The sequence below is a fragment of the Ascaphus truei genome, unplaced genomic scaffold (genome assembly GCF_040206685.1).
Source record: "Ascaphus truei isolate aAscTru1 unplaced genomic scaffold, aAscTru1.hap1 HAP1_SCAFFOLD_790, whole genome shotgun sequence".
Taxonomy (NCBI): Eukaryota; Metazoa; Chordata; class Amphibia; order Anura; family Ascaphidae; genus Ascaphus; species Ascaphus truei.
This window is the reverse complement of record NW_027457125.1, coordinates 118,144-131,017: the sequence shown is the minus strand read 5'-3', so window position 1 is coordinate 131,017 and position 12,874 is coordinate 118,144. Positions and strand designations below refer to the sequence as shown.

Genomic DNA, 12,874 nt, shown 5'->3' with positions numbered 1-12,874 from the left:
CCTTTCTCTGTGTGTGTGTCTGAGTGCGTGCCTGTCTGTGTGTGTATGTGTCTGAGTGCGTGAGTGCCTGTCTGTGTGTGTGTGTGCCCGAGTGCCTGCCTCTGTCTGTGTGTGTGTGTGTGTATGAGTGCGTGAGTGCCTGCCTGTGTGTGCGCGCGTGTGTGTGTATGAGTGCGTGAGTGCCTGCCTGTGTGTGTGTGTGTGTGTGTGTGTGTGTGAGTGTGTGTGTATGAATGAGTGCCTGCGTGTGTGTGTTTAAACTTACCTTCCAGCTCCAGCCCGAGTCCGTGGAGGGAGGGGGGGAGAGTAGCGGGTCCCTCCGCTCAAGCCACGCCCCCCCTCCCTGTCAAACCGCCCACCTCCCGCCCACCTCCCGATCAAACCGCCCACCTCCCGCTCCGGCTCCCGCTCCGGCTCCCGCTCCCTACAGACCGCAGATCGCGGTCTGTGTATCTCAGCGCACCGCCTGTCAGCAGCGCAGGTGCGCTGACTCTGGGAGCGGGGCCTTAGCCTTAGTATTCACATAGCCACTGCAGCAATGGATGTGTAATGGGTTAAAGGGTCAGTCCCATGTAGGAGCAAAGTGACCCAATGACAGTGATATGTTTAGTGATAATGTCAGTTCCATGGGGTACAAGGTCAGTCACACATATAAACTAAGTGACCTAATGACAGTAACATGTTAAATGTGTTAAAGGGTCAGTTGTTCAATATACAAGCAAAAGTGTCCTAATGACAATGACATGTTTAATGGGTGAAGGGTCACAGGGGACATACAAAGAGCAGATATATGAGGAAATAGATTTAATGAAAGGTATTCAGAGGAGGAAATATAGAGACAGGGAAATGCCAGGTGCACCACTCCTCCCTTTCTAACGGCCATCTGCACAGTATATATAACCTGTATTCACAGTGAAACACACATCCTGCACTGAGGAGCTGTGAACAGTGGTCCAGAGCAAAGAGAAGTAAAGAAGAGACGGGTGCTTTATACACAACCTTGGATGGAACACAGTGGTAAGTGTTAATTATGGTGGTGGAAGTAATGTTACATAGTAGCTGTGCTCTGGTTTTGTAAATTAAAAACGAGTGCATAAGATTCACCTGTTTTGCTCACAGTATATTTTCCCTGTATAACTAAATACTTACAAAATAATAATTATAGATCATTTGCCAGTGGCAGTATTTATAATTCAGTTTTTCAATGGATACGCTTAATACTGTACATACAGTACAAAGACACTACTTTTATAAAACACAAGGCTTACAGTATATACTATGAATACATATATACTTATAGTTTGTAAATTAAATGTAGTGGTGTTGTGTGTTAGGTAATATACAGTAATAGTGTACCTGGATCAACATGTTTACTTATTTGGTATATCCCTGTATACCTTTCCTTTCTAAAAAGATGTCCAACCTTTTTTTGAACAAATCTATTGTATCTGCCATCACAGCCCCAATGGGTAATGAATCCCACTTTGTAACTGCCCTTACTGTAAAGTTTACTTACTGATTTTTTATTTAGTTAATTAACTTTATTCATTTATTTTTATTTTCAGATATTACCATTTTTTTTGCATATGGTACATTAATTAATTGGAGGAATTGACCAGTACCCTTGAAAATAATACAGTTCCGCCTTCATACCGAATATACGAGTGAGCCATGGAGGGATTTACTGCTGTGATTTACAGCGAACCTGCCGTCCTCGGACTTCTTGCGAACGCAATCAGCGCTTTCCTTGTGTGTTTGCAGAACTTTTCTTTATTCAGCACTTCCGTCATTCCTGGAGGAGTGGAGAATATCCTTGCTGGTGAGACACAAATGATAGAATCTATTTAAATAAAATGACAATAGCTACAGTATATATATAAATATATATATATATATGTACAGTCACATACAGTATAGGAGCAAAGGGGGAGATGCATTAAGCGCTGATGTGAGGTACTGCTCCCCGATCCAGCGTCATCTGTCATTCAAGTCAATGGCAGCTAATGCTGGATGGAAGTTCGATAACTTGCACCAGCAAATTAGTGAATCAAGGCCAAAGGTCCTCATGGTGACAGTGACAAGTTTAGGGCCAGTCCCATGTAGGACCAAAGTGACCTAATGACAGTGATGTGTTTAATGGATAAACGGGTCTGTTCCACGTGGGATCAAAGTGACCTAAGGACAGTGACAGTTTATTGGGTTAAAGGGTCCATCCCATGTACAGTAGAACCAAAATGACCTGACCACAGTGATGTGTTTAATGGGTTAAAGGTTCAGCCCAACGAAGGAGAGAAGTGACCTAGCAAACTCAATATATGTGAAGAAAACCAAACTTATTGGAGATCGATGTGTCAGTCTTGTCGAGTATCTTGATAGAGATGTAAACTTTTAGCCATAATTTGGATCCATTGTAAATTTCTACTCTAGTCCAACATTTCACGCATTTGTCTTAGTTCGATAAAAGTCGCCTCTATATTTAAACATTTTTTGAATTTCGTAATTCAAAAACTTGACTAAGCCAAAATATAAATTAGCCTAATTATGTGTGCTCATTTGCATGTAATTTCCCAGAATCCCTAGCTGCAATGGAAGCATTATTTGCTAAGGGATAATGGTGAAAAGCAGGTTTCCAGACCTGTCTAAGACATGTGACTGTGCTCACAAGGGATATTTTTATTTGCTGTGTCTTAATTAGGCGAAACTTACACTAAGCAAAAGTGAAATTCGCTTAAAAGTGAACAAAAAAGTTTGCTTCGTTGAACTAAAAAAACTTGCGGCAAGAAGACAGCAAAATGGCTGAAATGACATGCGTTCACATGTGTTGATTAACAAAAGGTTTGAAAAACATTTTGCGGATTTTCAAAAGAAATAGAGAGGTTGGTCTACAAGTTTGCAGGCTGAACTTTGACACATTTGTACATCACTTCATCTTGATAAAGTTCTGGCCTTATTTTCTTCACATTTATTGTGTCCTAATTGCAGATTTATCTGGTGTGATTATGGATATTAAGTGTGCGATTTTAAGACTCATGACACACTGTAACTAGAGTTCATCTAGTCACTGGCACACACTTGCGCTCAGTTTTGGTTTTTAAATCGTACATTTTTTTGTGTGTAGTTCAATTTCATTCAAATGTATTTATTTTGTTTAATCAGTAGAGGAGCGTGCATCAATAGGGTTCCATTTTCTCCTGTGTATAGCATATACAGTTTTCCCCCTGATTGCACCCCTTTCTGTTGTACTAACTCCAGTTCCACTATACAGTGTATATACTGTATATATACTGTATATATAGTTTGTTATATGTTACTAAGATCATCCTCCCTCTCTCAGGCATTCACCTGATCTTGATTGGCGGACTAACGCAGCTTGTTGCCGGCTTCCTCTCCTTTCGCAAGAACGACCACCTGAGCGGGACGTCCTTCATCGCATTCTCCGCCTTGTGGAGCAGCTATGGAGCCACCCGCATCCTTGTGGGAGCTGACTCAGCCGCGAGCAACAGCTTTGTCAGTGAGAGCGCGGTGGCAGGCCTAGTGTCTTATATCTTCATCGCTCTCCTCTTGTCTTTTTGCTCCGCCACTGTCAATTACATCATGCCCTTCGTGTTCGGGGCGATTACTCTGACTCTTGTCTTTGAGGCTGTGGGGCTGTTTGCCCGCTGGGCCCTTGTGGTCGCAGGAGTGCTGGAGTTAATCATAGTCGTGTGCGGACTTTACGGAGCGACAGCTCTGCTGTTAAAGGGGATCACTCAGAGGTATGTTCTCCCTGGATTTGGCAATTCGCTGTTCAACGTCCTACTTCTAGGATCTGCTAACCGCAGCTCTTCCTCTGCTGCTGGAGAAGAGAAGAAGAAAAATACTAAATACGCTGAGCCCATGGCACTGGGTAACATGTGTGATACCATCTCCCCTTTCATTATGGCCTTCTACTGCTTTGGGTACATGAAAATCTTTTATGTGGGTGCAATATGGATCAGCATCAACGTACTTTCTCAATTCATCTCCAGCTACTATTGTTATCTCAGAGACGATATTTACCACGCCACTAAGTTCGCATTCCACGGCATCTTTTGGCTGGTGATATCCTGGGGGGAGTTTATCTTAACATTTATTCTGACATCCACAAATGTAGAGAAAAGCAGAGAGTCCTTGGTCGGGGACTGGTTCTTCCTGGCGGGCGCTTGTCTTTTTTGCTTCCTGTCGCTGAATAAGGACATGCTAGAAATAATCCACAATATTTCATTCGTCTTAATGACAATATCCACAATCCAGCAGATCCCACGTTCGGGCTCTTATATATTCTTCGGGGTTACCTGCAGTATATTCACGGTGATTTCCCTGTACACAACGTTTGCCGGCCTTGTTAACTCAATCGCTGAGAAGTTGCTCATACCTGTAGGAAACATCGTTATGTCAAGTGCCAAGTTACAGGACATACTGCTGAGAGGCAGGTGCTGTCTGCGAAAATCCGAGTTAATTGTCAGTGAGAATCTCACCTCCCTGCCGTCTGATCCCCTCTTCTACATCTGCAACGGCCTGGCATCGATTGCTGCTATCCAGAGTTCCTTTAACGATCCCATTCAAGCTTATATATCCATCCCTTGGGTTCTTGTTCCTGGCACTATTATTCAGCTGTATATCTGTAGGATTGATGTTCAAGGAGGTAGAAGATTTGGCTCCATTTTGCCGTTCTGCTACTCGGCTATCTGGGCAACTTGGGTCTGGCTACGTTTTGCAGGTAATATTGCTTTTAAATTGTGCAATTATTCCCCCCCTCTGTGCCTCCCACATGACTACAAAAATGAGCTCAATGTCAGTTACATCATAATTCCAACCCTTTTGTCCTAGCAGTTTTTGATTTGTTTTTACGTTGTATACATATTTAGGCCCAAAGCCTGCAGTAGAGTGTTCACACGGCACCTTCTGATGTTAATTCTGATGAGCTCCACTTCCCAACCAGCACAGAGCTCTGTTCCATGCAGACTAAATAGAGTGTTATCAGAGAAACTGTCTCTGAGATCCATTGATAACATTTCAAGATAAAATTATTAGTGTGTGTTCAAATTATTTGTTTAACTAAATAATAGCAGTGATTGAAATAGTTTAAGAAATAACGTGTGTGTGTGTGTGTGAATAATCATTTTTTCTCTTTCACAAAAATGCATATGTATATTTATACATTTTTGTGTGTACTTTGTCCATTAATTTTATATTTTAAATAATTTTATAATTAGAAATACATAAAAATCAAAACCCTTAGTATTATGTATACTGTATATTTAATTGTGCCAAATGGAGTGCTACTGGGAAACTGACCTCAAATATACAACAGTAAACAGAGAAGTCCCAAGGCACCAAAAATATAATTTTATATTTTATTATACTATACAGTATGTATTCTGGCACTGCCGCTAAATGACTAACATATGATGTTCTCCAGTGTAATATTAAACTTAGTATCTGATCATTCTTTTTTCTAGGTCCTTCACTAGCGATTGATGCAAATAATGACGGGGGATTCACAGTCGGAGCAATTGCTTTCCTGATAATTAACATATTTTTGATCGTCTTAGGTATGTCACGGGAAGTAAACCAAAAGGGGTTTGACTTTGGGAGTGAAGGAGACTATTCTTACAGTAGTTAGAGTGTCAAGTGCTAAATATAACCCCTCAAACACACTTTGAAACAACAAATGGAGAGAGACCTGTGCACAAAAAAATGGGCACCGCTGAGACACCTGGGAAATATGTTAATCAGATATGCAAATAACTGCAATTAGAATATTTGCCAATAATCTCAGGTAAACCCGCGGCATTGCATCATATCCATCCCGCGAATAAACACCATAGTCACAACGAATTTGAATGTTGGTGAATCATTTGCCCATCTCTAATTGGGAGCGGTCATAAGATCTATTTATTACAAGATACCAAGGGACAAAATGTCATCTTCCTACTCCCTCTAGGTCAGTGTTTCCCAACCCCAGTACTCAGGGAACCCCAACAGGTCAGGTCTTAAGGATATCCCTGCTCCAGAACAGGTGGCTCAGTCAAAATGACTGAGCCGCTGACTGACCCACCTGTGCTGGAGCAGGGATATCCTTAAGACCTGACCAGTTGGGGTTCCCTGAGGACTGGAGTTGGGAAACACTGCTCTAGGTACTAATATCATATTTTATTTGTTTAGTGTTAAATTCAACCATTTCATATATTCTCTTTACAGCTACACACTCGAACGTGATCCTTTTCCTTTTGACCCTTGCGATGGAGGCTGTAATAGTCTGTTTCCTTCTCTTTACATTGGAAACTCTCCCCCTCCCTCTTGAAAGTAAGTATGGGAATAAGTCTAATAGAAGCCATGGGGTTAGTACTTCTGAGTACCAAAGTGTATTAATGGAAGTGACATGTTTAAAGGGGTCATTCCATCCTAGGACCAAAGTATACTAGTGGCAGTAACATGTCTAAGGGGGTCATTCCATTCTAGGACCAAAGTATACTAATGGCAGTAACATGTGTTAAGGGTCACAACTGGGGTGATTGATACTTTGTTTACCCCATTTGACACCTGCATGTATATGTAATTTCAAATAATTATTTAAATTCAGTGTGTAAATGTGATGAGCCGAGACTTGGGCGGGGTTTGATTTCCTCGGGCTGCTCCCTTTTATGTGATGTCACTGTGTGTTCAACAAAAGTTCTCCCAGGGAAAGCCCCCTCTCTCTCCCCAGTTATCTTTATTGACTTTCTGAAAAGGACAAGGTCCACGCTAATATGAGTCAAGAGTTTTTTTATTCGGAAACTCTTACCCATGTAAAGGTTGCCAGGTGGCTCCAAGGCGGGAGGGACCATTTAACCCATTAAACATGTCACTGTCATAGGTCACTTCGCTCCTACCTGGGACTGACTCTTTAACCCATTAAACACGTTACTCTCATTATCATATTGCTCCTGCATGTGACTGACCCTTTAAGTAGAAACATAGGAGGGGTTTTATTTATTCTGGATCCTCCCTTTCATGTGATGTCACTGTCTGTAGAGCAGGACCTTCCCTATGTAAATTGCCCACCCCTCAGTGTATCTGGCCCCTCATTTTCAGACAAACCCAAACTGCCATATTGTTGATTTTAACAAGATCCAAAATGTTTAAGAAAGATAATGATGCCTCTAAACTTTCTGCAAACTGTTCTTAGTGAGCTATTAATATCTGGATAACACCAATAACTCCCATATTTCTCCTTCCAGTTGTTGTGTTGTCTATCTTCAGCATCCTCTGTCTCTACGGATTTTTCGCTTCTCTTGCCAACTGCTTATTCAACAAGGATCTGATTCCAATGGGACCTGCCTTCTTTAAAGTAATAATATATTTATTTTATTGTTTATATTATATTTTTCTGATATATTTTCGGACTTACTTATATATATATATATATATATACACCGTATTGGCCCGAATACAGTGCGACCTCGCATAATACAACCCTACAGTTTTGAAGGTGTTCTACATGAAAAATAAAAGGTGTTAGGCTGCTCATATAATACGAGTAGTTTTCGGAAGGACATTTTTTGGGAAAAAAACATAGCACTATATTCGGGCAAATACGTTCAATTGTTTTGTGGTCCTTATATAGTTGACACTATATACATTAATAGCTTATATATACCTGTTTAAATTGACTGCTCCTCTGATTTTGACGGCTCCTCTGATTTTGACTGCTCCTCTGATTTTGACTCCTCTTCTGATAGAAACAGAAGCCAGAGAAGAAGGATGAAGTATCCAGCCTGTGTATTTTACCCCAGTCGCACCGTACGAGCAGTTTAAGAACAATTGCTAATTTGCTGGAGGGCGGAGGCGTGTGCGGAATTCCTACGGACACAGTCTATGCTCTGGCTGCTTCCTGCAAACACCCAGATGCCATCAAGAGAATTTACTCCATCAAGGTCAAAAGCCATATTATTTGTAACTGGAGATTCCACTGTATTAAGGGAGCCAACTAGATTGTTAAATTGTCTACAAAGGGTTGTTTTTTGGGGGAGGCTACAGGAGCAGCGATGGGAGCAGATATAGGAGCAATTAGGGGATGAATTTATGGAGCTTTTATAGGAGTAGTTAGGCGAGGCGTTATAGTAAATGGTTATGGAGGCAGTAAGGGGAGGAGTTGTAATGAGATTTTATAGGAGCAGTTGGGGGAGGAGTTATAGGAGCAGTTGGGGGAGGAGTTATAGGGAGCAGTCAGGGGAGGAGTTATAGGAGCAGTTGGGGGAGGAGTTATAGGGAGCAGTTGGGGGAGGAGTTAAAAGGAGACGTTATAGGAACACTTCTGGGAGCAATGGGATTTCACCTGTAACTATCACTAGATTAGGAACTGATCCTCTTTCTCTCATCACTTCACAGGAACGCCCTTCAGAGAAGCCCATCTGCATCTGCATTTCTAACCTAGAGCAGCTGAGGGAGATTGATCCTCCATTCAGCCCCCTGCTGTGGAGGTTCATGGAGTCTGTGTATCCTGGGGGGATCAGCTGCATTGTACGGAAAGGAGAGTGGCTCAAAAAACTGGGTAACGGTCCCTTAATTTATTATCCAGGTGTCTCCCTCTCTCTCCCTCCTTGGACTTTCAAGGCTTTTATTCTTTTCTGTTCACTTTTATTGTATTTGTACTACACATTTCATACATCATCATTATAATAGAGGTGTACTATACTTATTGTAGTGTTCCCTGATTCACTACTAATCCCCCATCTGAGCATCTGTTGTTTTTGTTCTACCTGAATTTCATATATATATTTAGCATAGGTTGAACTTGATGGACGTATGTCTTTTTTCAACCTCATCTACTACTGTATGTAACTATATACACTGGCGACACAGTTTATTACACTGCGGCCAGATCCGCAAGCCGGGAGATTTCCCGGCTTGCTAGTGGCCGCCCCTCGGCGTGCCGCGCGTCATAGACGCGCGGTCACGCGTCTTCGGGAGCGTGCGCCCCCTGCACGCGCGTCCAGGGGCTCCCCGAGGGAGCCCTGGTGTCCCGCGATCGCGGGACAGCGGCAGGGGGTTCCGGGGGACCCGGCGGACCCGGCAGCGGTAGGGAGAGCGCCCCGATCGGAGGGCGCTCTTCCGCTGCTTCGGCGCGCGCCCGTCACTCTCGGGCGCGCGCCAGGCTACTGCTGCGGCACAGAACGGGCAAATGCTCGAATAAACTGTGCCGCAGCAGTAATATCAATTTATGTCTATCCTGTCTCTCTATGGGGGTTAGTCATTAATCTGTAATATTGGTAATCGGAGCACATGGAAATTCCAAATGATTCTGATAGACAGACAAACAGACACATAGATATATGTAAGGGCCTTTTACATCAGTACTGTATGTATTATCTGACATGTGTTATCCCTCTTGTACTACATGGTGAAATATGTGTGCTCAGTGTGTCCTGCACACAGCCGGGATCTGTCACTCAATCCCTTTCCCGTCTGTTTTAGGTGTGGGACCAGCGTACGAGCAAGTCGGGACTCTGGACTCAATCATGATAAGAGTCCCCGATCACTCAGTCACTGCTCATCTCACCGACATGACCGGTCCCTTAGCAATCACATCCGCCAATCCCAGTGGAGAAATTGACAGCACCCACCATGACATGGTTATAACGTAAGTGATATGCAGTATAGATACTTCAATATTACAAATGTCACTGCCATTAGTACACTTTGGTCCTAGGAGGAACTGACCCTTTAAACATGTCACTGCCATGAGTACACATTATTCCTAGAAAGGATTGACCCCTTAAGTATGTCACTGCTATTATTACGCTTTGTTCCCAGAAAGGACTGACCCCTAAAACATGTCCCTGCTATTAGTACACCAGTCCTAAAATGTTTATATGTACATAATTCCGTGTCTCTCTCTCTCTCAGGCGTCTGAGTCACAAGCTGGACGGGGTTCTGTGTGACGGAGATTCCAATGAGCTTGTGGGGTCCACAGTTGTAAATTGCACCAAAATAGATGAAGGTGAGTAATATATGAGTAATAAATACCTTATAAAACAGGGAAACTCCCTTATTTGTTAGTGTGATGGCATTAGGAATTACACAACTTTTTTTCATTTCAAAGCAGGAGAACCTCTTTATTTATTTAAAAACCATGGATAGTACTACTTTTTATTTATACACTTGGGAGAACCAGTAGTTTTACCACAAACTCTAGGAGGGTCTGACCCCTTAAACATGTCACTGCCATTAGTACACTTTGGTTCTGGAGACCCCTTAAACATGACACTGCGATTAGTACCATCTGGTCCTAAATGGGACTAACCCCTTAAACATGACACTGCGATTAGTGCCATCTGGTCTTACAAGGGACTGACATTTTAAGCCAATACCAATTTTGCACAAAGAAAATAATCATTCAGAATGTGCTTTATCAATGAATTAATAATATGGTTTGTAATTGCTTTATAGGCTCCATCACAATACTGAGGGAAGGTTGTGTGCCAGCTGTGAAGGTCATGCAGATGTTTGAACAAGCAAAGAACACCCAGGATCTCCTGTAGCAATATGAACATGTTCTTACTGTATATTGCGAGTATTTTAAAAAGACCGTTTGCATAGATGTGAACCTGACAGATACGACAAGCCCTGCAGGCAGGACTCAGGAAACTGGAATTGTATAATAACAAGAGGAACAAGCAAATTTTTTTTGTATTTCAATAGCCGAATAATTTATTTGTTTATTTATTTATTTGTTTATTTATTATTGTATAATTATAAACTCTTTGAATTATATATCAATCGTTTTCTTGTACATTCATTTATGTTCAGTAGCCAAAGGTTTTCAAATTACTACAGTAATTCACTATAAAATCACTTTTTTATATACAGTATGTCAACAGCCTCGTATACTGATTTGCTATGACATTGAAATGACCCTATAGCCCATTAAACAAGTCACTGTCATTAGGTCACTTTGGTCCTATGTTGGACTGAACATTAGTTTAACCCATTCAACATGTCATTGTCATTATGGGACTGATTTTTAGCCAACCCTGTATACAGTAAATGAATACCGTAAACTTCCTGTGAATTCACGCCCCACAATAAAATCTATGACTTGCATAAGGGGATTGTCCACTACCTCCCATGACCAACCACTGAACACACAACAACCAGAGTTGGAAGAATGGGGCCATAGCTTCTATTTAAACCTGAGTACAACACAAATGATGAAACATCACAAAGCCAGATTTGTCATCATAGGTTTTGAACCACAGAGAGGTTAACCACAAAGGACTCACAGCAGTGAGATTCTGGGTTTGTGGACACAAATATGGCACTTTAATGGAAAAATGCAGATTTTTATCAGTGAGACTCCATTGAGGTCTACAAAACGCTGATGCTAAAAATCAGTGAGACTGACACAAATCAGTGGCAGTGACAGATAATCAATGTGAATTGACAAATCTAATCCGCAGGTTGTGACCACCGCTTCTGTCATAGAGCTTGACGACAGAATAAGACCACTTGAACTTCTTACGCTGCCCATTACCTATTTGTTCCAAAACCTCTGACTCTGTTAGATCCATATTTAGGATCTAGCCTTAGATCTCTTCCAAGGATCTTTTAATCTTTCAATATATATATACACACACACAAAACAAAAGATTGCAGCACCAATTATTAAATGTAGATGAAATAGGATAGAACAATCAATATTAGGGACAAATATAATCCCTGCTATAATAATTATAGATAGTGCCAATTACAAATAACATATAAAACCAGGAAAGATGGGACAGGATGGAGAAATGAACACAATTGGAAAAAAAAGGAGGGGGGGGGGAGGAATGCAGCCGAAAAATAAAATAAAAAACCTTGAAAATAACAATAAAGACACTGGAACTCCCAAGCCGCCATCCGCAGGATCAACCACCTTCCTGAATACTTCTAAAAGACAAAAAGGGACAGCGCGGGCTCCATAGTGTAAAGGGTTTCCGGTTTTAATGTCACAAGCTAAAATCAGGTCACTTACAACAAGTCCGTCGTGCGTCTTCCGGGATGGGGCTCCAAATCTCGTGGCTGGGAACGTGTGTCTCCTCCTGTTTCACAGCCGGGTATCTCCAGTGTTGTGCGTCCACACACAGGTCCCCCGGCTGCAGCAATAACGGCTTAGGCCGCGGTCCTAGTAACAGCCTGTGCGCACGGCGCGGCGTGCACTGTGCGTGTGAGCACCGCCCCTCAATGGGGCTGGGCCCAGTACGCACCGTCACGCAGAAGGTGCAGCCGCGCCGTGCGGCAGGGTTTTTCCCAACTCAATCAAATTGAGTTTACTCCTAGCGACGGAGGTGTGGCCACGCCCCCACCGGCGGTTCACCCAATGAGGGCGAACCAGCCGCGTGACGTAATGGCCACGCCCCGCAAATCCCGGACCACTACCCCCTCCCGTCGCAAGCTCCCCTCTCCCTCACAGACCGCAGATCGCAGTTAGCGCTGTGCACGCGAAGCCGCCCCCCCCCCCCGCCGGGCGCGCGTGTCACAGATATTACTGGGACCGCAGCCTTAGTGTGCCTACTGCGTGGTTTACTTACACCCCCCTAACAAACTGAGACGACACAGTTTTGTGGAAGTAAAAATGGTCACAGCTTTATTGTTTTAACAATACCTGCAAATAACTGTCAGCCATAATCTTAGTCCTTTGTCATCCCTATTCTCGGTATCTTCCGGCGGGGGAGCCCTCCTCCACCCGCCCTAATCTACCGTCCACCAGGAGAGACACTCTCCGCCGCGAGAGACACTCTCCACGGCCCCCGTCTACCGTTCACTGGGAGAGACAATCTCCGCCGCGAGAGACACTCTCCACGGCCCCCGTCTACCGTTCACTGGGAGA

The 12,874-nt window shown here is 43.0% G+C and overlaps 2 protein-coding genes across 2 annotated transcripts in view; both read left to right on the top strand.

Moving 5' to 3' along the window:
- The window catches only part of LOC142486225 (uncharacterized), a 30,649-nt gene extending 26,786 nt beyond the window's left edge, over positions 1–3,863 (top strand). Inside the window, exons 2-4 of the mRNA XM_075584864.1 lie at positions 1,566–1,819; positions 3,335–3,817; positions 3,850–3,863. Of these exons, the coding sequence (XP_075440979.1) occupies positions 1,672–1,819; positions 3,335–3,817; positions 3,850–3,863 (645 nt within the window). The 5' untranslated portion in view covers positions 1,566–1,671. The remainder of the gene's footprint in view (positions 1–1,565; positions 1,820–3,334; positions 3,818–3,849) is intronic.
- On the top strand, positions 3,829–11,143 carry LOC142486223 (uncharacterized). Its single transcript, XM_075584862.1, has 9 exons — positions 3,829–4,738; positions 5,481–5,573; positions 6,223–6,327; positions 7,242–7,351; positions 7,743–7,937; positions 8,392–8,554; positions 9,478–9,643; positions 9,909–10,003; positions 10,453–11,143. Exons 1-9 carry the CDS (start codon positions 3,877–3,879, stop codon positions 10,542–10,544), a joined length of 1,881 nt encoding a protein of 626 aa, XP_075440977.1. The 5' UTR covers positions 3,829–3,876; the 3' UTR covers positions 10,545–11,143.
- Positions 11,144–12,874: the final 1,731 nt, after the last annotated feature.

Excerpts from the sequence above, each read along its gene's own strand:
- LOC142486223 (XM_075584862.1), top strand. The coding sequence starts at position 3,877 with ATGGCACTGGGTAACATGTGTGATACCATCTCCCCTTTCATTATGGCC. Across the intron at positions 5,574-6,222 it reads CATATTTTTGATCGTCTTAG|CTACACACTCGAACGTGATC; the intron begins GTATGTCACGGG and ends TTCTCTTTACAG. Across the intron at positions 8,555-9,477 it reads AGAGTGGCTCAAAAAACTGG|GTGTGGGACCAGCGTACGAG; the intron begins GTAACGGTCCCT and ends CGTCTGTTTTAG.